The 24,851-nt window shown below is 42.1% G+C and overlaps 1 protein-coding gene across 3 annotated transcripts in view; it reads left to right on the top strand.

Annotated features, from left to right (window-relative positions):
- TOX (thymocyte selection associated high mobility group box) overlaps nucleotides 1-24,851 on the top strand; it is a 404,763-nt gene that overhangs the window by 374,196 nt on the left and 5,716 nt on the right. For all 3 annotated transcript variants that reach the window (XM_029069417.2, XM_029069419.2, XM_001513508.5), the window contains 2 exons: nucleotides 5,840-5,920; nucleotides 19,480-19,869. In XM_029069417.2, coding sequence (XP_028925250.1) covers nucleotides 5,840-5,920; nucleotides 19,480-19,869 — 471 coding nt within the window. The remainder of the gene's footprint in view (nucleotides 1-5,839; nucleotides 5,921-19,479; nucleotides 19,870-24,851) is intronic.

Below are 24,851 nucleotides of genomic sequence, written 5' to 3' on the forward strand. Positions count from 1 at the left end.
AATAAAAAGTGCCTGGATCTCAGCATTGGGCCAGATCATCAGAGAATGAAGGACAGAGATTAGGATGGGGAATGGAGGTTCCTTTGTGATGAGAGTTGTTTTAGGGGAGATGGTAGTGAAGTAGGAGATGTTCTATAGGACTAAATTTTTTTTTTCTTGTCATTTTTCTTTCCTAATTCTCACTGTGCTGAAAAGCATTCATCTACTCTATTTCCAAATGGAGAGCTTCTTTGCATCACCTGAGTCAATGCCATCTCTACGTTCAATGATGACAAGATTATGTAGACTGTGAGCCCCTTGTAGAGCAGGGACTGTGTCTCACTTTATTAACTTGTATCTACCCCCACGCTTAGAACAGTGCTTGACACTCTAAGTGCGTAACAGTTACCATATTATTGTAAGATGCGTCAGTGATTCAAATTAATTTCAAAAGCCAGCTGACATGAAATGCATGGGTGTCTCTGGGGAGACCCATTTTCTCCCTAGGCCTCATTTTCTCATCTTTAGAAGAGGATTATGGTCTTACCGTGCTCACACCTTCCCTTCTTCCTGGAACTCCCTCTCTCTTCACATCTAGAAGACCACTGCTCTCCCTATCTTTAAGGCCCTCCTGAAAAATCACATCTCCTCCATTTTAGTGTCTGTCTCCCCCATTAGATTGAAATGAAGTTTCCTTAAGTTGGCCTTCGTGAAGAGTGAACCCCCTTCTGTGGTATTTAAGCGCTTACTATGTGCCAGTACTATTTACTGTACTGAACACTGGGATGGATACAAGCAAATCAGGTTGGACACAGTCCCTGTCCCACAGGGGGGCTCACAGTCTCGACCCCCATTTTACACAGAGAATGACTTGCCCAAGGTCACACAGTAGACAAGTGGCAGAGCCCAGATTAGAACCCATGACGATCTGACTCCCAGGTCCATGCTCTATCCACTACGCCATGCTGCTTGTAGGACAACAGACTGCATGATAAATTTCAGAAACACAAAGACCAATCAACAGAACTTATTAAGTGTTTACTGAGTGCAGAGCACCGTACTAATAGCTTGGGAGAGTAATAATAATAATAATAATGTGGTATTTGTTAAGCGCTTACTATGTGCAGAGCACTGAGTACAATATAACAGAAATGGCAGACACGTTCCCTGCCCACAATGAGTTTACAGTCCAGAGAAAGAGAGACATATTGTAAGGCTGAGGAAAAAGCTGGAAAATATAGCAGTATTACACCTTGAAAGATGCCACTTGCCCACAGCTGTTTTTCCCTACACCAGGTTCTGATCTAGTTATTCCCAGAACAGAAGTGTGTTTTGGGAATAATGTTCCCGAATGCATCTATCGTGTTACACCCAAAGGGCAGGTTATAGCCAAAGTGACAGTAGGGAAATATTTCTCCTCATATCATTCCTTTAAGTCTTCTCTTGAACTCTAGTAGGAGTGTTTCACCTTCTCAGGAGAGGCAGACTCCATCAATCCATGTAATATGACATGATGACTTTACTCCTTTCTAAAATGGTACTTAGGCACTTCTGTGGATGATCCCACACTGCCAATCATCAATAGCCAGTGGGGAACCATTTGTTGAAAACTTGGAAATATTAATTCTGGTCAGGTATCCCATATCCACTCTGATCTCCAAGTGAAACTCGGAGGTTCAGCACGAAATTCATGGAGTTAGCTATATTCCATCCATTATTGCTAATGGGTGGAGTGCAGAAAATTAACTCTTGGGTGTCCTGTGAGCAGTATACGAGGTCAGGTAAAGGACTTGTGCTATTGCCATGTATTGGCTCCTAATTCTTTTCATCCAAGGCTCCTTAGATGCTCCTATGGAAAACGGATGATAAAATATTTTGGGGGTGAAATTGATGTGTGAATGATATTATCTTGCTCCACTACTTTTTAAATGATCTATTTGAGGAATAATAGAGATACCTTCAGAAAAAGAAAATCCATTGGGAACCGAATGGACCATGGTTGTCTGATCCATTTTGACAACCTGAAAAACAAGTTTCAGATGCTGGGTTATATAAATGCATGCTACTATCAGAGATATATAGTCAAAGCTGTGAAAAGGATCACTATCTGTGGGGAAGGAAAAACCCTCTTAAAAGGTTTGTGTGGTGGAGTGAAGAATATATGTAAACACTGTCAGTTTGAGGTCATTTGAGTCTAATTTATTTCTTTAAAAGGAGGTTTAAAAGAGACTATATCCAGAAATTGTCTCTCCCAAGAAAAAAAGAAATCAATAAATAGCTACATGGCTGTGTGTTTCTGAATCCCTGATTAATGCCGCTGGAGCATATAAATTGCACACACCTTTTAAACAAAAACTTGAACAGTCGATGAGAGTTAGGGTCCTCTATTCTCTAGGTTTCAGGTGGTATCAATCTCCAAAAACCAAGTACTAATTTGGCCTTAAATGATTAAATGGATACTATCAACAGGCTCAGGGCCTGGAAATGGAGAATTCATGTGTATAAAAAACTGAAATGGTGTCTCTCTTTCATATTCCCGCTTGAACTTTGACCCAGAATTCTCATTCACCCAAAAGATGCCAGTAATAACATACTGCTACAAAATCAGTTCTTTTTCCCTTAATTGACCGAGTCCCTGAGTGTCACCGATGGCATCAAGCTTATATATCCCACCCAGAACAAACCACCACTTCACCACATCGATCCTTTTTGACCTCTCCATCAATCAGTGGTAATTATCGAGTGCTTACTGTGTGCAGAGCACCATAGTAAGGGCTTGGAATAATACAAAATAATGGAGTTGGTAGACACATCCCCTTCCCACAGTGAGCTTACAGTCTAGACGGGGAAATAGACACTGACATAAATTCATTACTGATATGTACGTAAATGCTGTGGGACTGAGGGAGGGGTGAATAAAAGGAGAAAATCAAGGTGATGCAGAAAGGAGAGAGAGAAGAGGAAATGAGACTTAGGGAAGGCCTCTTCAATTAGGCTTTGAAGGCGGGGAGAGTAATTGTCCATCCAATATGAAGAGGGAGGGCATTCCAGGCCAGAGGCAGGACTTGAGCGAGAGGTCAGTGGCGCGAGAGATGTACAATGTGTAGGCTGGCATTAGAGGAGTGAAGTGTATAGACCGGGTGGTAAGAGAAGCAGTGAGGTGAGGTAGAAGGGGGCAAGGTGATTGAATGCATTAAAACCCACAGTGAGCTTGCAGTCTAGACCTCTCCACTACCTTCCACGTGATAGGCCAACCTCTACTACTCAACAATCTTGGTTTTCTCCTACTTCACGGGAACCCTGTAGCCTCTCCCAGTATTTAGGGAGTCCCCTTAATGTAGAAACTGGTACACTACAAAATGGCATTGACAGGTGGAAGAGCCCACAGGCATGCTTGCATTAATAACAATAGATAATAATTGTGGTACTTAAGTGCTTACTCTGTGCCAAACACTGTACTAAGCACTGGGGTAGATACAGTACAATCAGACATGGTCCCTGTTCCACATGAGGCTCGCAGTCTAAGTAGGAGAGCAGCTATCGAAGCCCTATTTTACAGATGACGAAACTGAGGCATGGAGAAGTTAAGTGAGTTGCCCAAAGTCACACAGCAGGCAAGATGCTTCATTAAACAGGAAGATTTTCAGATGGCATATATGGTGTTTGTATGTGATCCATGTAAATTACAAAGAGCAAAAACAAAGGAGTGATCAAGTAGAAAGTCTCCGGCTCAGATTCTTAAAGTGCGTGAGTTCTGGTGTCAGATTCCCATTTAGCTCTTAGTGGTTAGAAGATAGTACAGGTGCTTAGTACCGTGCTCTGCACACAGTAAGTGCTCAATAAATATGATTGAATGAATGGATGGTCGAGACAGGTTCTTTCGAGCTCTAGCATTTGAGCAGAATAAGAGCGTTGAGAGCCATTATCGGTCATTGCTCTGGCCAGAAGAGGAAGCTGAGGACATACTGGAGATTATAAACTTGTACAAATATTTCCCAGCAAAGAATGTATGGGAGTTAGAGGTGGGGAAAGACAATCTTAACAGTTATGACATTTTCTTCAGAAGTGAAGAAATGCAAAAGAAAGCGGCTGGTGAAAAGAAGTTTGAGCACAGACATCGGGAGATTGTCAAGAGCAGACTATAACAACTTGGCAGCCTGTGCTGCAGTAAACAGATGCCTACACATAAAATGTTTTTTTAACATCTAATGATTCTTCTTTCTGCATTGAAATAAGCCCAGTGAACAACATGACCTTTCATTTACCTAGAAAGTCATTCTCTAATCTCTTTCCAAAGTGCATTAAGTTATTCACCCTTATCCTTAAGACTTTCCATCGCAAGTGAAAACTTCTATAAACTAAAATTCATTTCAGAAGAATATATTGACTTGGGAGAAAATACTGTAATAATAATAATTACAATAATTATGGCATTTGTTAAGCACTTATTAAGTGCCAGGCACTGTACTAAGTGCTGGGGCAGATACAAGCAAATCAGATTGGACAGAATCCCTGTCCCATGTGGAACTCACAGTCTCAATCCCCATTTTACAGATGAGGGAACTGAGGCACAGAGAAGTGAAGTGACCTGCCCAAGGCCACACAGAAGACAAAGGGCGAAGCTGGAATTAGAACCCATGACCTTCTGACTCCCAGGCCCTTGCTCTGTTCACTACAGCATGCTGCTTCTCTTGTGAGAAGGTCCATGTCAGCCTGCGTTATATGTGGAAAATAGATTGTCAGAGGCCATATGAAGCTTTCAGGAACTAGCTGTTCCCTTTTGGAATTTTCCTAGGCTTCTAGAAGGTATTCATGGGGTGAAGGGCTGCAGGATTTAAGGGAGCTGGAAGAAAACAATACAAATGTTAAAGACTACCACATGTTGGAGAAAACACTTGACCTAGAAAATTCATCAAGACTTGTTTGAATTCATGCTTTGCATGACTTCATGGAAAAAACAAGGGTCTGGGATTCACAAGACCCGAGTTCTAATCCCAACTCCATCACTTGTCTCCTCTGTGCTATTAGGCAAGTCATTTCAACTTCTGAACCTCAAATCCTTCATCTCTTTAAAAGGAAATTAATCACCCATTCCTCCTCCCCCTTACCTCCAAGGATCTTGTGGGGTAGGGACTTTGTCTGATCTGATTTTATGGAATGTCCCCCAGGGCTTAATTCATAGCACTTGGCCAATACTTCTTTAGCCCCCTAAATATGGAGCAGGCAGGCCAGGTGTTGAACATGTTGTGGGGATCTGACCACTCCCCAGTGAAGTTGTATTATCAATTACATTCATACTTTCAGTAGTGTTAATTTGGCACTTGCCATGTGTAGAGCACTCTAGTAGACACTGGGGAGAATGCAATAAAAAGTGAGAAGCACAGTACCTGGCCTTAAGGAGTTTACAGTCAAATGGGGATTGATCAATGGAATTTTTGTGCCGAATGCAGAATCAGTCCTCTGATTTTGACCATTTTACCACCTTTCATCCCTTTAAAATGTATGGCAGAGTCATAATAGTAATAATAGTATTTATGAAGCACTTACTGTCCTCTAGACCCTAAGCTTCTGGGCAGGCAACCCGTCTACCAACTCTTGTATTCTCCCTAGTGCCTAGTACAGTGCTCTGCACACAGTAAGCACTCAATAAATGCAATTGATTGTGCAGAACTCTGCACAAAGCGCTGGGAAAGAATACACAAGTGGGAATTAGACACGGTTATTGTCTCTCACCGTTGCTTCCACGGGAATATTTGAAAAAAGGATTAAGAGACAGGCATGTGTTTGTTAATGTAAGCTGTGGTTCTCTTGAGAAAAGCCAGTGCAGTTACCCATCTATTGCTCTATGTTGTTTGTGTAGGTCTACAAAAAGAAAACTGAAGCAGCAAAGAAGGAGTACCTGAAGCAGCTAGCTGCTTACAGAGCAAGCCTCGTCTCCAAGGTAACACGTGGTGGCCGGTTGGGGTGACAGAATCTAACCATCTCCCTGCAGGCTTTGACAGGGATGTACTGGGAGAGATGACAACTTAGGCATCCTCTTCTATGATTTTCCTTTCATGAAAACCTCAATACCAAACCAAAATTGGGGAAAGCGCTTATTGACTCAAATCTGATTTCCAGGAAGGATTTGGGACTATACATCTCTAGATTAAGGAAGAATAAAGTTCTCCCTTTCAGAACTAAATGAGTAAACAGATCTGTCTTAAGGAAAGCTAGTAAAGATGTCAGCATTCTGTTCCTAAACAGAACCCCATTAAAAAGTCAGCATTGGATGTCACAGTACATGAGAAATGACATTTCTCTCCATTACAGGGAGGAGGCTTGCCTATGGAAGTCATTTTATTATTAACTGAAAAACAATTATTTTTCTTTAAGTGCTTACTGTGAGCCAAGCACTGTACTAAGTGCCAGGCACCATCGTCTAATGCCCACCTCTGTATTTTTTCCCCGGGTTCAATACGGTACTGTGCACAAAGTAAACACTGAATAAATTCTGTTATTACTACTTCTGCAACTAAGTCCTGGAATGGATATCAAAATTCTAACATAATTCAGATGCATCAGCTCAACTTCATTTAGAAGGAAATCCTATCAATTCCACCTAGCACCTTACTGCCTTGAAAACATTCAAATAACAGTAATTTGCAGATTCTCTGAATCCACACATCACTGTCCCTTCTCCCTGAAGAGGAGGTAGTCAGGAATTTGGGAGGAGGGCTGCTCTTCCCAATCTTGATTTTCCCTCCTTATCGCATCCAGTCCTTTCTCCTTTCAGGCCTCTGCTAACCATCTACAACCTGCTGGAAAAGAGCATGCACATAAGGAACTTAAAAGAACAAAGAACTAAGATATGACGTGGTCAGGAGGTTTGCTTAAGTACATTTCAGCCACTGACGTTCCCATGGAATTAAAAAATAAATAAATACAGAGAAAGAGCCATCCATAATAAATGTCAGACCAAAAGAATTAAGGCTATGAGAAAAGTCTCAGAAACAGCCTGTCACAATGAAAATGTCACATAACATTTATCCTCCGTAATAAGAGCAAATAAACAATAAGCTACCGATAGGGGATCAGGAATTGAAGAACCATAACTATGCAATCTATGGTATTTACTGAGTGCTTACTGTGGGCAGAATACAGTACCAAGTACTTGATTAGAGGCAGAGAGTTGGTAGAGATGAATGAAAAAAATGCTGAGGAATAGCACGGAGTTTAGAGGGACCAGGGAGACAGCAAAGGGCTTCTGGAGGACTGGAATTTTTTAGAATTTCAGAATTTCACCCTGGCAATAGATGAAGCAATCAGGCATTTGTGTTTATTGAGCACCACTGGGTGTGCGGGACTGTGCTTACTGCTCGGGAGCAAGCATAGACCCAACCGGAAGGCTGGCACCAAGGCATTTATTTCAAAAAGGAATTCTGACTGGATTACAACTTGATTGACTTACTTTAGATTTGAACATCCTCATTCCCAGATATGCCCACAAATAAAAATTCTCTTGTACCAAAATGTAGAATAATGGCCAGTGCAGGAATGATTACAGGAAATAAATTTATAGAAAGAAAGCTACGGCAGAAATAAGATTGATGACTAAAGTAAGAATAGATAGAAATAAGCCACTGTTCTGAAATATATTCCATTAGTGAAACAATAGTATATGATATGTCTTTTCATTTTTATTAGTAAGAGATTGGGATTGCTCACTTAAATCTGAACTAATTTACGTCAGCAAATCAACAAAGGGAAGCATTGCTTTAAGGCTATTAGTTTGGTAGAAATGTCACAGTTAAGTGGTTAATCTCCCATGAGCTGTAAAAATGGGGTTGTTGAATTTCTCCTCCAAGTTAAGTTTCTTTTTTATAATCATTAAAATAAGTGGGGCTCCAGCCAGGTCACTACACATAGGTAAAAATCAATATGTAAAGTAAAAATCTCAGTAGAAAGCATTATAGGTAATGCTATGTAGATTGCCAAAATGCTATAATACTGACTAAGCCATTCCATTTTAAACAAGTGTCCCCAGATTTGCCCTTCGTTGCAACTTTCGGTACTATTCAGACTCAGAATTGCAACCTACAGTATATGACAATTTGTATAAATGCTGTGAATTGCCATTTTTGCTTTTAAAAAAACAAGCACTTTTTCCCGCTTACCGTGACATTTTTCTTCTTTGGCAGTAGAATTTTTGCTGGAGCTGTTAAATGTACTTTATGTATAGCTGAATATTATATGCACACAAATGGGAATAATGTGGTAAACACCCACTCTCAGCTTGAAGAGAACCCTGGTTTCAAAGCTATTATATTTCTGAGAGAAGTCTACACTAGAATAGATGTGTTTCTCACCCTTGCAGATAAGTCCAGAAGATTTACTGGCCCACTCTATTCAAGCTCTACAGTCTGTATTATGCAGCTAGTAAAATAACTGAATTCAACATGATTTACTGTTAACCCACTACACGGTTTTATTGACCCCAATCACCTGGGGAAATAGTTAATTATCCAGCTGACTCAAGTAATCGTTGTATATTGGCTATTTTATGAAAATACATTCATTCTGTCAAGGTGAATTGTGCCTTTATAGCTGCATGGCTACAACATCTTGCCCTCTGGAGGTGTGGAGAATATGCTCCGACCAGATTTTCTTTCTATATTAATTAATGCCTGTCTCCCTCTCTGGACTGTAAACTCATTGTAGCCAGGGAACATATCTGCCAACTCTTGTTGTCTCGTACTCTCCCAAGCACTTAGTAAAGTATTCTGCTCATAGTAAGCGCTCAATAAATACCGTTGAGGATGATGGTGATATATTGTCACCTTAAAACAAGCAGCACGGTCTAGTGGATAGAACATGGACTGGGTTCTAATCCCGGCTCTGCCCTTTGTCTGCTGTGTGACCTTGGGGGAGTCTCTTCACTTCTCTGTGCCTCAATTACCTCATCTGTAAAATGGAGGTTAAAAACCATGTGCTCCATGTGGGACAGGGACTGTGTCCAACCTGATTACCTTGTATCTACCCCAGTGCTTAGAACAGTGCCTGGCACATTCAACGTGCTTAACAAATACCAGTAAGCAACAACAAAACAAGCTTAAACCAGGTTTGAACAGAGATTTGCAGTCCTCGTGCCAGTGGCTTCTACGGTAAGCCAGAAAGTGGGGTGGGCTAGTGGAGAGAGCATGGGCCTGGGAATCAGAGGGCCTGGATTCTAATGCTGGCTCAGCCATTCGTCCGCTCTGTGACTTGGACCTCAGTTTCCTCATCGCTTAAAGTGGGGGTTAAAGTCTGTTCTCCCCGATCCCAGAGCACCCCTTAGAATGCGACCCCCATGTGGGACAGGGACTTTATTCATCCTAATGATCTCATATCTACCCCAGTGTGTAGTACAATGCTCTGCACACAGTAAGCGCTCAATAAATACGATTGAATGAATACAGTGGTTGGCAGACGGTACGGTGGTAAGTATAATGGTCAGCACAATGGTAAGCACTTAAATACCATAATTACTATTAACTCGCGACACACTTTGGACATGCCCTTTCCTTCCAGGGTAACCACTGATGACACGCAGTATAATTCAGTGACATCATCACACATTTTGCAGAAGTCTCTCCCAGGCCACCCAATCAGAGCATTTCTTCAGTGGGGGGAAGGGGCCTGACCCTGACCCTGACCCCTCCCCACCCAACCCTGCATCTTGCTTCAGAGCCTGTAATGTAACCTTCTCTGGTCCCTGTGAGCATGAAGCCTAGCTAGAAGAAGGCAGGGTGTTTCAAATGAAAAGAGCGGGCATAAAGGCATCTGATGTTCTCTCAGAACTGCAAACAGGACACTCCCAAAAACCTCCTAACCGCCACCCTCCCTGGCTTTATGATAGTCTGGAATTCAAAGTCAGGCTCGTTATTCTTTACTGAAATTTTTTAAATGGTGCCCTTCCCATTAGAAACCCTAAGGGCACAAGCATAATAAAATCATTCATTAAAGTATTTAAATGAGTTAGAAGTAATAACCCAAATAAAAGCTAATGGATTAAAATATGGTATCAGTGAAATCATTAGAAAAGAATATGCATTCCCTTTATAATGGTTTCCTCAGCAATAAATACTGGATATTTAGCACCTTCACATCCACTCAGTCAAACCCTGGGTACCATCTTATATTTGCTCCTCATGAGGAAGCCTGTGTGGCAACCATTTTCCCAGTATTAAGTAAATTATCTAAGAATTACAATTGGCCCTGGAGATTAGCTCCTTTTGAAGAGCAAATCAAAGATGGCAACAACTTTTGATATTTAAAAGCCTTTGTTTAACTGAAAAGCCAGTCAGAGATAAGAAAGTCTTGAAGAGAGTAGAGATAAATTACTCTTCATCTATTCTGAGGGAAGAAGGAGGGAGAGGAAGAGGCACTCGTTGATAAAGAGGCATATATTAGAAGGAGGACTTTCTAGGAAGTCAGGGTTGTTAAAATGCGCAGTGGGTTCCCTGATTGTGTTGGTGGAGGGTTTTTTTCCCCTCGAGCTCATCGTAGTATTTATTGAGCACATACTTTGGGCAGAACACTGTACTAAACGCTTGGCAGAATACAGTGCAACAGAGTTGTTAGAAACATTCCCTACTTCTTTTTAGAGTGAAGTGGTCACACCCTTCTGCCTGATTTGGTTTGTCCCCAGAGGTGCCAGGGATTAGGGGGATAATTTGGGGAACCTCTCCTCCCCATTTCACAGACACAGAGTCTCTTCCTCTGAGGATGCTCCCCATCAGGGCACTCTTCATTAGCCCATCTATCGAAAGCACAAGGCTGGCTGGTAAAAAAATGCTGCAAGCAAAAACATGGCTTATTCCACCTACAGGCTCTCACTGATTGGATCAAGTATGACAAATAGAAGTAGCCCGTGTTTCCAACTGTAGGAGAAAAAGGATGAGTAAACACCAGCTATGAATTCTGGCACAATCAGCTATGAATTCTGGCCCTGTGAATTTAAATGCTCCCTCCATGTTAAGCAGTGCACAAGACTTATAAAATGCACCATGCATGCCTGCAAGTTGCTCAGTTCCTAAAACTTGGCTTTATTCCTCAGTACTCCATTAAAGTGTTGAAAGGACCATAGTTCATGAAGAGTGCCATAAAAAAAGAGAAAAAGTTTCCAGAATCTTGTTTACCTCCCAGACAGTCGATAAAATTCCAGTCTCTTATTCATTCAATAGTATTTATTGAGCACCTACTATGTGCAGAGCACTATACTTAGCGCTTGGAATGTACAATTCGGCAACAGAGACAATCCCCTCTCTTTTATTGTGACCCACAGTAATAATAATAATAATGTTGGTATTTGTTAAGCGCTTACTATGTGCCGAGCACTGTTCTAAGCGCTGGGTAGACATAGGGGAAGCAGGTTGTCCCACGTGGGGCTCACAGTCTTAATCCCCATTTTACAGATGAGGGAACTGAGGCACAGAGAAGTTAAGTGACTTGCCCACAGTCACACAGCCGACAAGTGGCAGAGCTGGGATTCGAACTCATGAGTCCTGATTCCAGGGCCCGTGTAATAATGATGACATTATTCTGGGGTAGATACCATCTATTCAGACAGAATGGACACAGTCCTTGACCCACATGAGGCTTCCAGTCTAAGAGGGAGGGAGAACTGGGATTCTGTCTCCATTTTACAGATGAGGAAACTGAGGCCCAGAGAAGTTAAGTGACTTGCCCGAGGATATACAGCAGGCAAGTGGTGGGCCCAGGATTAGAACCTAGGCCTCCTGACTCCCAGACCCATATTCTTTCCCACTGGCCCTCTACACTGTAAGCTCGTTGTGGGCAGGGAACATACCTACCAACTCTGTCTTAGTATACAGTCCTAAGCACTTAGTACAGTTCTCTGCACACAGTAAGCGCTCTGTAAATACAACTGAATAATTGGCCATACTGCCGCTCGTCATATAGTATCATGATAGCACCCAACGCATGATATCACATCCATAGAAAGTATACTGGATTTGAGTTTTAAGACTGGGTACTATTTTGGTTTAACATGAAAATGGCAGCCCGTTAGCCTCCAACAGAGATTTGAGAAGAATAAAAGTACAGAAAATGTTAAAATATCTACAGTGACCAGGAATAATTTTTTTTGCATGTTATCTAGTGGAGTAAGACCATAAAAGAGTCTGTTTATTTTCCAGTGCATCAAATGGGGGGCGGTATGAAAAGAGGGAATCAATTTAATGAACTTGATTTGATCAGTCATTCAATAGTATTTATTAAGCACTTCCTGCATGTAGAATACTGTACTAAGCGCTTGGAAAGTACAGTACAACGGAGTGGGTAAGAGCTTACAGTCTACATGGGCAGAGAAAATTAAAATAGATTCTTATGGTATCCCCCATGATGAAATTTGTGTCTTGTTTATATTTCACTATTTTAAATAAATTACTTTGCCCATCTAAACTATCTCGTTAATCCAAGCAGTTCTCTTATCCCGCCCTGATTACTACATCAGCTTTCTTGCTGAGGTCCCTGCCTCTCACCTCTCCCCACTGCAGTCCATACTTCACTCTGCTGCCTGGATCGTTTTTCTACGGAACCATTCAGTCCATGTTGCCCCATTCCTCAAGAACTTCCAGTGGTTGTCTATCCATTTCCACATCAAACAGAAACTTCTTACCATAGGCTTTTAGGCACTCAGTCACCTTGCCCACCCCTAACTTACCTCTCTAATTTCCTGCAACCACCCAACCCATGCACTTCACTCCTCTAATGCCAACTTACTCACTGTACCTCGATCTCATCCATCTTGCTGCCGACCGCTCATTCGTGTCCTGCAACTCCCTCCCTCTTCATATCCAACAGATGTTCACTCTCTCCCCACCTTCAAAGCCTCATTAAAAGTGCATCTATTCCAAAAGGCCTTCCCCAACTAAGCACTCATTTCCTCTTCTCCCACTCCATTCTGCATCACCCTTGCAGTAGAATTTGCACCCTTCATTCACACCTCCTTCAGCCCCATAGCATCCCGTAATTTAATTCATATTAATATCTTTCTCCCTCTCTAGACGGTGGGCAGGGACCATGTCTACTAACTTTGCTATCATGTACTTTCCCAAGCACTTAGTACAGTCCTCTGCACAAAGTAAATGCTCAATAAATGATTGATTATCTGACACTGGGAAAGCTCTTACTCTATCATGAGTAGTCTAGTGGCAAGGGCACTGAACTAGGAGCCAGGAGAGACCAGGGTTACAATCCCAGCTCCTTCACTTGCCTGCTGAATGACCTTGGGCAAGTCACTTACCATCTCTTTTAGTTGCCTCATTTATAAAATGGTGATTAGGTGTCTTCCTCCCTCCCCTTTAGACAGTGAGCCTCATGTGGGACAAGACTGTGTCCATCAATCATATTTATTGACGCTAACTGTGTGCAGAATACTGTACTAAGCACTTGGCACAATACAGAGTTGGTAGACACATTTCCTGTCCAAAACGAGCTTACATCTTCTCTTACATCTTACCTTATATCTAGAGGATATACTATGCTTATCTTGCAGCTACCTCAGTGCTTATTGCTATGCTTAGCACATAATAGACACTTGATAAATACCACATATATTATCATTAGAAAGATTTACAAACACAGTAAAGTTCTCTTCATCCAAACCAAGCGAGAGGGAAGCTGGAATCGTTGAAGCTTCAGTAATAAGAAATGGTCAGCATATAACAAAGAATCAGAGCAATGTATTCTCTGAATATTTTGAGTCGTGGAAGAGCCCTACTTCTGTTAAATCATAATACAGTATTTGTTAAGTGTTTACTCTGTGCCCAAAACTATGCTAAGCTCTGAGATATATATAAGATAATCAGGTCAGACACAATTGTCCCACATGGGGCTCACAATAAGTCATTACTACCCACATTTTGGTTATGGCAGAAAGGGTTCCGAGAAAAGACTGGCCAGTGTTCTAAGTAAGGCCTCGATGAAGAAACAGAACATACTCAGGCCGGTTTCAAGACCATATTTCTTCCTCTAGGAAGGCAGGTTTCAGAGAAGACAATGTCTGTAATTCCAAGTGAACATACACTGCTTAATTACATTTGGCAGGTGAAAGACACATTTCTGAAGATGTTAGAGGTGTTTTAAGAATTCTGTAAACAGAGTTTTGGTTCAGTGAACCTGAATAAAAAAAAACAGTTCTGATTTCAAGTGGTGGGTATGGATCATTTCACAGAAGTATATTTGATTCATATTTATAAGATTGTTATCCTTTTTCCAATGGGGTGAAAAACACTTGGTTCAAATTAAGGTTATGGATTTTATAAGGCCCATTTATCGAGAGAATGGATCCGAGTTCTGGGCTCTAGAAAAGGCAATAAAAACCTCACAGAGTAACTCTTGAGAAGACACGATATTGCTAAGACATGGTTTACATTTATCAGTTTTTAGTTGGGCCACCCCAGTAGATCCCAGTGTGACAAGCCAACTTTCAAGTAGCTGAAGAGGGAAATTAAATTTAGGGAATAGCCCAGGAAAAAAATAACCAGGCACATTTTCCATAAGGACCGTATAGTTCCTTCAATAACCAAACAGGCCTTGGCCACAATGAAGCCTTAAGTGGTAAGAACACTGAGACCAGCAGAACTCAGGTCCTTCTGACTTCCAGACCCATGCTGCTTCTCCAGAAAAGAAGGGTAGTGTTCTTCCCCAGAGTTAGAAGAGTGTTTAAATGGAAATTTGCTGTGGCCTAGTGGACAGGACTGAGAGTCAGGGGACCCAGATTCAAAAATAGGCTCTGCCACTGGCCTGCTGGCTAACCACTTTCTGCCTATTTCACTGGTAAAATGGGGATAGCAGGAAGCAACGTGGCCTAGTGGATAGAGCAGCGGCCTGGGAGTCGGAAGGACCTGGGATCTAATTCTGGCCCCACCACTTGTCAGCTGTGTGACCTTGGGCTAGTCACTTCACTTCTCTGGGCCTCAGCTACCTGTAAAATGGTGATTAAGATTATGATCTCTATGTGGGACATGGATGGTGTCCAACCTGACTAGTTTGTATCCAACCTAGCCCTTACTACAGTGCCTGGCACATAGTAAGCACTTAAAACCATAAAAAAAAGACATCTTCTCTCCCTTCCTCTTCAGCTGTGACCCCGGGATGGGACAGGGACTGCGTCTGATCTGATTATCTCGAACCTACCCAGCAACTTAGTTCATAATTACAGAATCTAGTAAGTGCTTTACTAATAACCAGCTACATGACCGGCTCCATGCCGCTTCCAAGGTATAAACATTGGAACGGTTGAGTCCCCGGGGCCAGAGACCAGCTGACAGGACCGAGTTTCCCATCCCGCTTTGGCCTCACCGTAAAGGCTGCAGCTGGCCCCAGCCCAGCCGGCCTTGCCCAGTAGCTCCCGTCTACTGTCCAAGGAGCGGCTGGCCAACACTGAAAGCAGGAGGTGACAAATGGTAACCCCCCACCCTGGGGCAGCCTCTTGGGGTCCTTGGACCTGCCAGTAAGAGTCGGGTCCTGTCCCGCTGGTTCTCTTCGCCCCTTTGGAAACGAGAAATGGAGTTCTGTCTACCCCTTCCCTTGAGAAGGCATGGGCGGCTCTGGAAGGCCGGTAGTTCCACTGGATAGAAAGGCCTCATCCGTCGGCTCTGCAGCTGGAGTCTCTAAGATTAGTTATTGCTGCTATAAATTTACCATGAATGTATTTATTTAAGTCAAATGTATTTACATAAATTTGCTTGTGCCAACAATGCTGAAAATAACAGCAATTAATGTGCTGAATTTCAATTCCTGGGGTGATTATGTGAGTCTATCTAGGCAACAAGGCTTACGCCTATACCAAATATTTTGTTAACTGGGTAAAAAGGCATCTGGATAATAAGGTGATTGATGCCACCGAAGAGAATAATGAAATTTTTTTTTAATTACATGCATCTCATATTTATTGACCACAAGGGAAATTTGAATGCCCTCTCCAGCTTATAACAAACAAAAGTCACAAAGCAGAAAGTAAAAGAACACTAATTGTCTTTTCTTCTTTTAAACAGAACCTATGTTTTTCTCGGCATTGCCATTACATAGTTTCTAGCAATCGATCAATGGTATCTATTGAGTCCTTACTGTGGGCAGAACACTCTACTAAGCACTGGGGAGAAAACAACGTAACAGACCAATGGGGCTAGAGTATCTAAAATCGGTAGCTCTTTGAAATCCTCCCCTTCTGGCAGTGACTTTCAGCAGAGAAGTAGCAGTGGGAATCTACAAAGTGAAAATGGTTTCTCTAACATTTCTGTCCTTGGATAGATGGAATGAGTTCTTGGAGGTCCAGCTGACTAACAGACTCCAGCTGGTATAGATCTCGGCACTCAGCCTAAACCTACACTCCCTGCCCTTTTCATCGCTTCTTGAATTTATCATTACAGTAAATTAGGGCGGCCACTGATGACACTCAAGAATTCCAGACACGGATTCGCACAAGATGTCACAGGGGTTACTCCAGGCACTCAACGTAATGTAACACCTCAGGAGCGCCATTTTGCTGCAGCCACACTGAGTTGGCCTAAACCTAGAGCGGTTTTTTTCCGGTGGATTCCTGATTCCCCCCACTGGCTCCTAAGCTTTTGTCGTTACCTCTAGGGGTCCTCTGAACACGGCCTCCGCAGAAGACAGTGGCCGGAGCCACGGAGGAGGGGGCTTAGAGGCGGAAAGTAAAAATACCAGACACGAAGGCGTCTGGTGCAAAATCCTTATCAGGCTGGGGACAGACCCACTAAAAATTGGATGACCGGCTGTCCTACAGCACACTTATATTATGTGCAAACTAGAAACCCACAGATGGATGCTGTAGTGAGCTAATGAATAAACACAAGTACAAGGGAGCAATGCAAACAAAAATCACAGAGGCTCCAGATTAAGGGATTTTTTTTTCAGCCAATGAAAGAAAAAATGATTGACAATCTTTAGGGGTAACTGAAAGGTATTCCTAGATAGAGTTTGTGGTCCAGAGGCCCACACGGGCCTGAATGAAAAGAAAAATCTGACTTCTGATTTTAAATGTGGAGCTTGTTAGTTTAAACGTCTCATTATTTTAAGGCAGCTGGGTCAGCATTAATAGCGCATTTAGGAAAATATCACAATGAGAGGCCCTCGAAGTCTGGAACTCTTTAAGTGTGTTGTCGTAGCCACTCGTTATACAGTGTTACTGGACCTGGCAGGGCCCCAGATTTCAATAGGATGCGGTGTGTGTCTGATATTCTTTACAACTGTCAACTGTGTCTCTTCATATATAGAGAGCATGTGGGTAATGGCTTTTCGGACAGACAGCGTACGTGTACCATTTCATTCTCTTTGGGTTATTCATTTAATTTTGCCTTCTTTATTGGCCAAAAGAAGGGTTTTCTTTTGTTGTTGCCAGCAACAATGTAGTCTGACTTATGAAAATGAAGACATCATCTTTGGGTCGTACATCATCGTGCATAATGAATCAATTTCTCAATCGCGCCTATTGGTTGTGCCGATGCACCCAGACTAGATGATGAATAGACTTTTCTCAGTTCAGCTCCTCCTGCAGGACTGAGAGTAACCAGGAACTTAAGTCTGAATCATCAACTGAATCAATGTGACACCGAGGTCACAGAATCGAGGCATCCAGACATCTTCAAGATCTTGTTTTGACAAAGTGACTTCATTCTCCCAGGGATATTTTAGCATTTTTCTCCAGCATGTTTCACCTTTCATTAGCTATTAGATCAGCCCGCCCTCCCTTGCGAAATTAGGTGGAGATACAAGCCTATGGGTAAATAGCTTAGGGTTAATCCTTAACTATTTTTGGCACACACACCTGAATGCACCTAGTTTACAAGTCAATTAAAAGATCATAAGAAAATGAGCATGCAGAGGTGTGAACAAATTTAGGATAAAATTACAGTCATTCATAATGGAGTCTTAAAATTAGGATAGAGATTATTTTTAGCCAAATCATTATGAAGAACAATTCATCACTAACTACTTACAGAAATCAAGATGTATGCTGCAGATATGCTAATAGGCTTCCCTGAATATGGGGTGATTTACTTCAGTGGCTCATTTTTTAAAGCCCATTTTCAGAATGCTACTCTGTTGGGGAAAGGTGGCCCTATCAATCAATCAGTCAATCGACAGCACTGCTGGAGCACTTCTTCTGTGTACAGCCCTGTCCTAAGTGGTCAGGAGAGTAAAATAAAGTTACCTGGCATGATCCCTGCCCGCAAGAAATTTAGAATCTATCCGGGAGACTGACAAGAAATACATTTCCAATATGCAGAAGCAATAGGAAGAGCAGAGAGATGCACATAAATGTAATTGGGGCAGGAAAGGATTTGGGCGGAGTGGAAGAAAAGTACCCAAATACTTGGGTGAAGTGGAAATGATGAAGGCACAGTAGTGAGGAGAGAGTGAGGAGATGAGAGATTAAAGAGGGAAGGCCCCCTGGAGATTATATGATTTCAGCTGGGCTTTGAAGATGGGCAGAGTAGCGGTCCTGCCCCGTGTGAAGGGGAAGCAAGTTCCAGGCAGAAAGGATAGAGTGAACAGGAGTTTGGCCGCAAGAGATTTGAGAACAGTGACCAGCCTGGCTTGGGAGGGAGAAAGTGTGCACCCTGCTCAATTGTCCCTTTTTCTTTAGGAATTAATAATATTTGAGAGACTTCCAAGATAGAAGATTTTTCTCAAGTTTTCTGTGATGACTCTGGTTTGATTTACTAACTTGCTTGCTGAGCCACCAGCAGAAAACTATAACTCTGAGGGAGGAAAAAAAAATCAGCAAGTCAGGGCAAGAAAATCTAGACAATCAAGAACGAATCCCTTCCATTAGATTATAAAATCATCAAGTTCCAGAACAATGCCTTCTACTTCGGTTGAACTCTCCCAGGCACTCAATACAGTGGTCTACACAGCGCTTAGTACTAAGCTTACTAAGTCTGACACATAGTAAGCACTTAAATACCATTATTATTATTAATAATAAGTACTACTGAAATCTCCAGAATGCTTGTATTACCAAGATCAGCGTGTTGCCTTCAAGGCATGAATGGGTTTAACAGTGAACAAAAGTGCTGAATAATAGTAATGATAATGTTGGTATTTGTTAAGTGCTTAGTATGTGCAGAGCACTGTTCTAAGCACTGGGATAGATACAGGGTATCAGGTTGTCCACATGAGGCTCACAGTTAATCCCCATTTTACGGATGAGGTAACTGAGGCACAGAGAAGTTAAGTGACTTGCCCACAGTCACACAGCTGACAAGTGGCAGAGCCGGGATTCAAACCCATGACCTCTGACTCCCAAGCCCGGGCTCTTTCCACTGAGCCACGTTGAAGTAGCACATTAGTGCAATAATATGAAGCCTCTTGAAAGTACAACTCAATAACTGTGTGAATATATATATATAGCTATATTAGTGTGTGTGTATATATAGATACATACATATGTCTATAATCGCTATTTTTCTTCTGTTTTCTCAACAGAGCTACAGTGAACCAGTGGACGTTAAGGCATCTCAGCCCCCTCAGCTGATCAATTCCAAACAGTCAGTGTTCCACGCGCCCGCCCAAGCTCACTCGGCACTCTATCTTAATTCCCACTACCATCAACAAACAGGGATTAATCCTCACATCACTGCCATGCACCCCAGTCTCCCCAGGAATATAGCCCCCAAGCCCAACAACCAAATGCCAGTGACTGTTTCTATAGCCAACATGGCTGTGTCTCCTCCTCCTCCTCCCCTTCAAATCAGCCCGCCTCTTCACCAACACCTCAACATACAGCAACACCAGCCAATTACAATGCAGCAGCCAATTGGAAACCAACTACCGATGCCGGTCCAGTCTGCCTTACATTCACCAACAATGCAGCAAGTAAGTGTCAACATTGTTTCCTCAAGACCCAGTGTAGATAACTGGCTCCTTATTCAGTCAGTGGTATTTACGGAGTGCTTTTAAACAGAGATATTGTGTATTTGCTTCTGAATGTGATAGGCAACGCTTTCTCTTCTGCAATTTTGTTGTTTTTCTTCCACATGATGTCACTATAACCACAAAGGGTGTTGCCAAGGAGCACAATCTAGATGAAAACTGAATAAAGGAGATTTCTTCCTTCTTGGACATTCAGTAAAAACTACATTTTGATGTCTGGAAAAGTTCACTTTCCAGCCGATGGGTGTGAGGCACATCGTATGACCACGGGAATTGATTTTGTTGTTTCCTTTCATGATCACTGTATATTTTTTCATACTATTTCTTTGATTTACATTTTTCTAGTGAGAAAAATTTACCATCATAAACCCCAGTGACTTGCTACCTGCTAGGAACTGAGTTATTCCAAAATAGTTCTTCCCGATGCCTTTCAGTTGCATCACAAATGGCCTCAAATTGAACACTGATTATTTAATGGATGACACATTCTAGGCAGCCTTAATTCATCAAAAATCAACTAACCAGTAACCTAATCCTGGTTTCTAAACTGGCTCTGGTACTGGCCTGCTGTGTGATCTTGGGGAAGTCACTCAACTTCTCTGTGCCTCAGCTTCCTCAACTATAAAATGGGGGTTAAATTCCTGTTCTCTCTCCATGTTAGATCTTTAACCCTCTTGTGGGACAGGACACTGAATCTGATCTATGTTGTATCTCCCCCAGTGTTTAGCATATAGTAAGCCCTTAACAAATGCCACAGTTACTCTTATTTTCTTGCAAAAACCTTAGGTCAACAAAACAGCAAACTGGTATAGCCCACTAGAGCTAGCTTCCCTCGGGTAGAAGGATTCTGGTCACTATTGCTTCCTCTCTTGAGTGGGGTTTATTTTCAGTCTCACAGACATCAGAAGATCCTGAATCAGGATCTTCCCATAATCCCCTCAAGATGGAAGTGATCGACCACTCACTTTTGGGGAGCACGTTCAGATGTAGTAGTTACCACTGTGCCTGGCACAAAACCCCCAGAACAGGCAACCGTAAAAGCTAGGGGGCCGTTCAAACCCAGCCAGCCCATCTAACCCAATCCAGTTCCAACTCCATTTGAGTCACCCAACTGACAGAGACTAGTCTATGCCCCTGCCAGGCTAAGCCCTAATACAGCTCTGATGGTTCACCATAGCTATGAACCAATGGGCAAAATCTTAGTTCTTCACCCACGTGTAATATGCTCCAAGTTTCTGAAGTTCATTCATTCATTCAATAGTATTTATTGAGCGCTTACTATGTGCAGAGCACTGTATAAGCGCTTGGAATGAACAAGTCGGCAACAGATAGAGACAGTCCCTGCCGTTTGACATGAAGTCCTTAAGCACCACAGCTCAGAAAGGAACCCATTGTAAGATTCAATGAATAGTGATATTTTTTTACTGAAAAATTAGGCTTTGGGTCATGTCTCTAATGGCTGCCCAATTGGGCAAGTTTCCATCTAGAATTAATTTCCACTAGATCTTCCAAGATGAATACAGTACTGGGATATAATTTGGGGGACAAAGGAAATGTTGAGCATTACCAACACACCATTTGAAGGAACTGGAATTGTGATTCCTCCTAACTCAGAACAGGCCATTCTTGGGGATGATCAGGTTTAATCTGTCAATCACTGGTTCTTACTGTGTTCAGAGCACTGTACTAAGCGCTTGGGAGAGCATAATTCAACATAATTAGCAGACACGTTTCCTGCCCATAATGAGCTTATAGTCTAGAGGGGGAGAGAGGCATTAATATGAGTAATTTATAAGAATTTTTAAATGTATATAATGTAAAGATATAAAGGGTTTTAACTGGGGAGGAAACTCCCTCGAGTCGAGGGCCTTCAGCCCGTCCAAACTTGGCAAATAAACCTCAAGATTTGAAAATCTTTCACTTTATTTTCAAAGTATCCACATTACAGATGGACACACATGATTTCCCGTTGAGTCAAAGAGCATGAGTGGACAATCTGGCGGTAGAGAAAGTCATGAATGGCTACTTCACAAAAAGACAAATAGTCTTTTTAATAATCAAAGGGCATGCATACACGCCTCTGCCTTTGGGTTTCTTGAGTCTTCATTTAACTAGTCCCAGAAAATACCTCTATTCTTCTACAGAGCCAGTCAGTCAGCCCTTTGGAATCCACAATTTCAAATGAAGTCAGAGAGATGGCTGTCTACAGATCAAAACTTGATGTTTTAGGGGAAGCAGAAAAACTTAGCAAAGCTTAAATTGATTGCTCGTATATACTACCAGTCTGTACACCTCTGTAGAATGACAAAATTTTAGGATTTCAGAATGTGTTTTTTCACCTTATGCAAAGTTGTCCTAGTTTCCAACTTGGGTTATCAAATTTACCAGCCAGTCTATTTATCTAAATGAGTATGGGTTTAAATCCAAATGGTAGCCACAGCCTTCCCTCGCTCACTTTGACAAGGTAAATAATCAAGTATATCTAGTAGCTTTTTTTCACCTTAATTCCATGTCCCTTTACTTCTGATCACCTCTTTTCCTAGGTGATAGAATGAAGTGTGAGTCAATGCAAACTGATTGAGTTAAGCATTTAGACATAGACCTCCAGGGCTACCCTTACCTATCCCATCATGCCTCATGCAGTGTCTTGTCTGGGAAACCTGTGTCCCTTGAGATTTGTAAATGACTTTCAGATCAAATCACTGTCAAGGCAAATACTCTCTCTGTTCTTTGCGGCCTCCACCCTCGAGGCAGGGGTTGGGATGGGGAGGACCGAGAAAGAATAATGTTTGCCACTTCTGCCCATCTATATATGTCTTACCCCATTAGCAAAACCAACTTCCTCCCTGCAAGAGAGAAGAGGATTAAGGGACATTAAGTGATCTCACAACAGGCTTGTCAGAGGCAAATTGTGTCCACACCGAAACTAATGAGCCCGGTGAAGCTCAGGGTCAGATTCCGACTCCAATCTGATATTATTACAGTTTAACCTGCTGAAAAGGGGGCAGGTCTGATATCTTAATGATTCTAAAACAGTTCACAAGTTAATTGTACATGTTGGTGAAAATTGAAAGTACTTTGGAGGTGCTTTAAGGCAGAGACCCCCCAATGAGCTGAAGTGACTTGCTCATCCAATTAGCATATTATCTGAGAAAAATAGGGCAATTTTGATGAAATTGGTTCTGTTAACTCTCCTATGAAGGGCTCTAACAGAGAAGATAATGCCCAGTTGGTCTATAGCAATTGCAACATGATGGATTTAAGTTAGGTGTAAAAGTTAAATCTTAGAATAAGTTCTTGGGTAAGCAGGGTGGAGGAGAGTCTTTAAAAATAGGGCCAATCACCACCTGAGGTAGCTGACTGTGAACCTGCTTGAAGCAGAGAGATGGATGAACTAATACCTTAAAATTGTCAGCTTGATTCAGGCGTTTTCTAATTCAGAAATATTTCAAAAGTGAAATATTTTACTTCTGCCTTTCTAAAAGCACCTCATCTGCTTGTCTGGGGCTGGGGAGAGGGGTTTAGGTAAGGGTGTGGATGTGTGTCTTTCATACTCATAGAAGTAAGCGCTTAACAAATACCATCATAGTCAATTATTATCATCATTAAAGTTCACCCATGGGGGGCGGGGAGTTGTGTGTGTGTCAGTATAACTCTCTAGCACACCAGTGTGGGACCCACAGTGTAATAGTAATAATGTTGGTATTTGTTAAGCGCTTACTATGTGCAGAGCACTGTTCTAAGCGCTGGGGTAGACATAGGGGAATCAGGTTGTCCCACATGGGGCTCACAGTCTTAATCCCCATTTTACAGATGAGGTAACTGAGGCCCAGAGAAGTGAAGTGACTTGCCCACAGTCACACAGCTGACAAGTGGCAGAGCTGGGATTCGAACTCATGACCTCTGACTCCAAAGCCCGTGCTCTTTCCACTGAGCCACGCAGTGTGTCTCTTGCAGTTCTAAGGTCCCTGTTTGCAATGCCCAGTACTGTTTTTGCCTTCTTGTCTCATGCTCCTACAAAGCTTCATCTCGAAACCAGCCACTGCATCCTTGATCTGGACTGCACCATGCCAGTCCAGAATCTCGGGTCACATCCACACAAACCCCTTCCCTGAGGCTGCTCAACCTCAGAGTCACAGCATCTCTCTCCTGAAACAGGTTCATATTCTTGGGAATGGAGGCCATGCGCATAGCCTGTTCAAAGCAAAAGCAGGAAGTCTGTGTCTCTGCCATTTTTGAAATAACGACTCCGGTTGCAGTGTACCTTGGTTTGTTTTTCCCGTAGAAAATGAATGTGTACTCCAGAGTGATTGCATAAGTCCACCAGGAATAATAGTCTCATTTGTTCTAGTATATATTTTACACAGTCAACCCTCAGACCTGCTTTATCTGTCCAGATTTCTCCTCTTCCTGCCACACAGTATCGTCGAATGAGGTCAAGAGAAAAAAAAAGCATTAATATCTGTCAACTTCCTTTATAACCTTAAGGAAAAATCTTTGTTTGATATCACACAGACAGATTTTCAATTTCCTTGTGTAATAAACAGGTGCTTTAGGATTTGGATGTAATTTAAAGGGTTTTTTTTAAAAAAAGAAAAACTCACATTGAGATTGATGAATAAATCAGTTGTGAAGACAAAAACACTGATGCCTGTTGAAAATACCTCTCCAGACAGGCAGGAAATGAAATTAGTTCCCAGTAAAGTGTGGAGATGAGGATCCCTGTTTAGTGGTGCTACAGGCTTTTTAAGACTTGCTACAATGCCACAACGCAGAAGCTAGGGCTACAGAAATCTAATTAAAGAGCAAATGTCCCTTCTGACATCAAATTAATCTTTATCAAGTTCCCAATTTTTATTTCAATCTGGCACCGGAAGATGACGTTTGAAATTCTAAGCATGTCGCGAAAGAGTTGGCAATTTTCT

The sequence above is a fragment of the Ornithorhynchus anatinus genome, chromosome 7 (assembly GCF_004115215.2).
Source record: "Ornithorhynchus anatinus isolate Pmale09 chromosome 7, mOrnAna1.pri.v4, whole genome shotgun sequence".
Lineage (NCBI taxonomy): Eukaryota > Metazoa > Chordata > Mammalia > Monotremata > Ornithorhynchidae > Ornithorhynchus > Ornithorhynchus anatinus.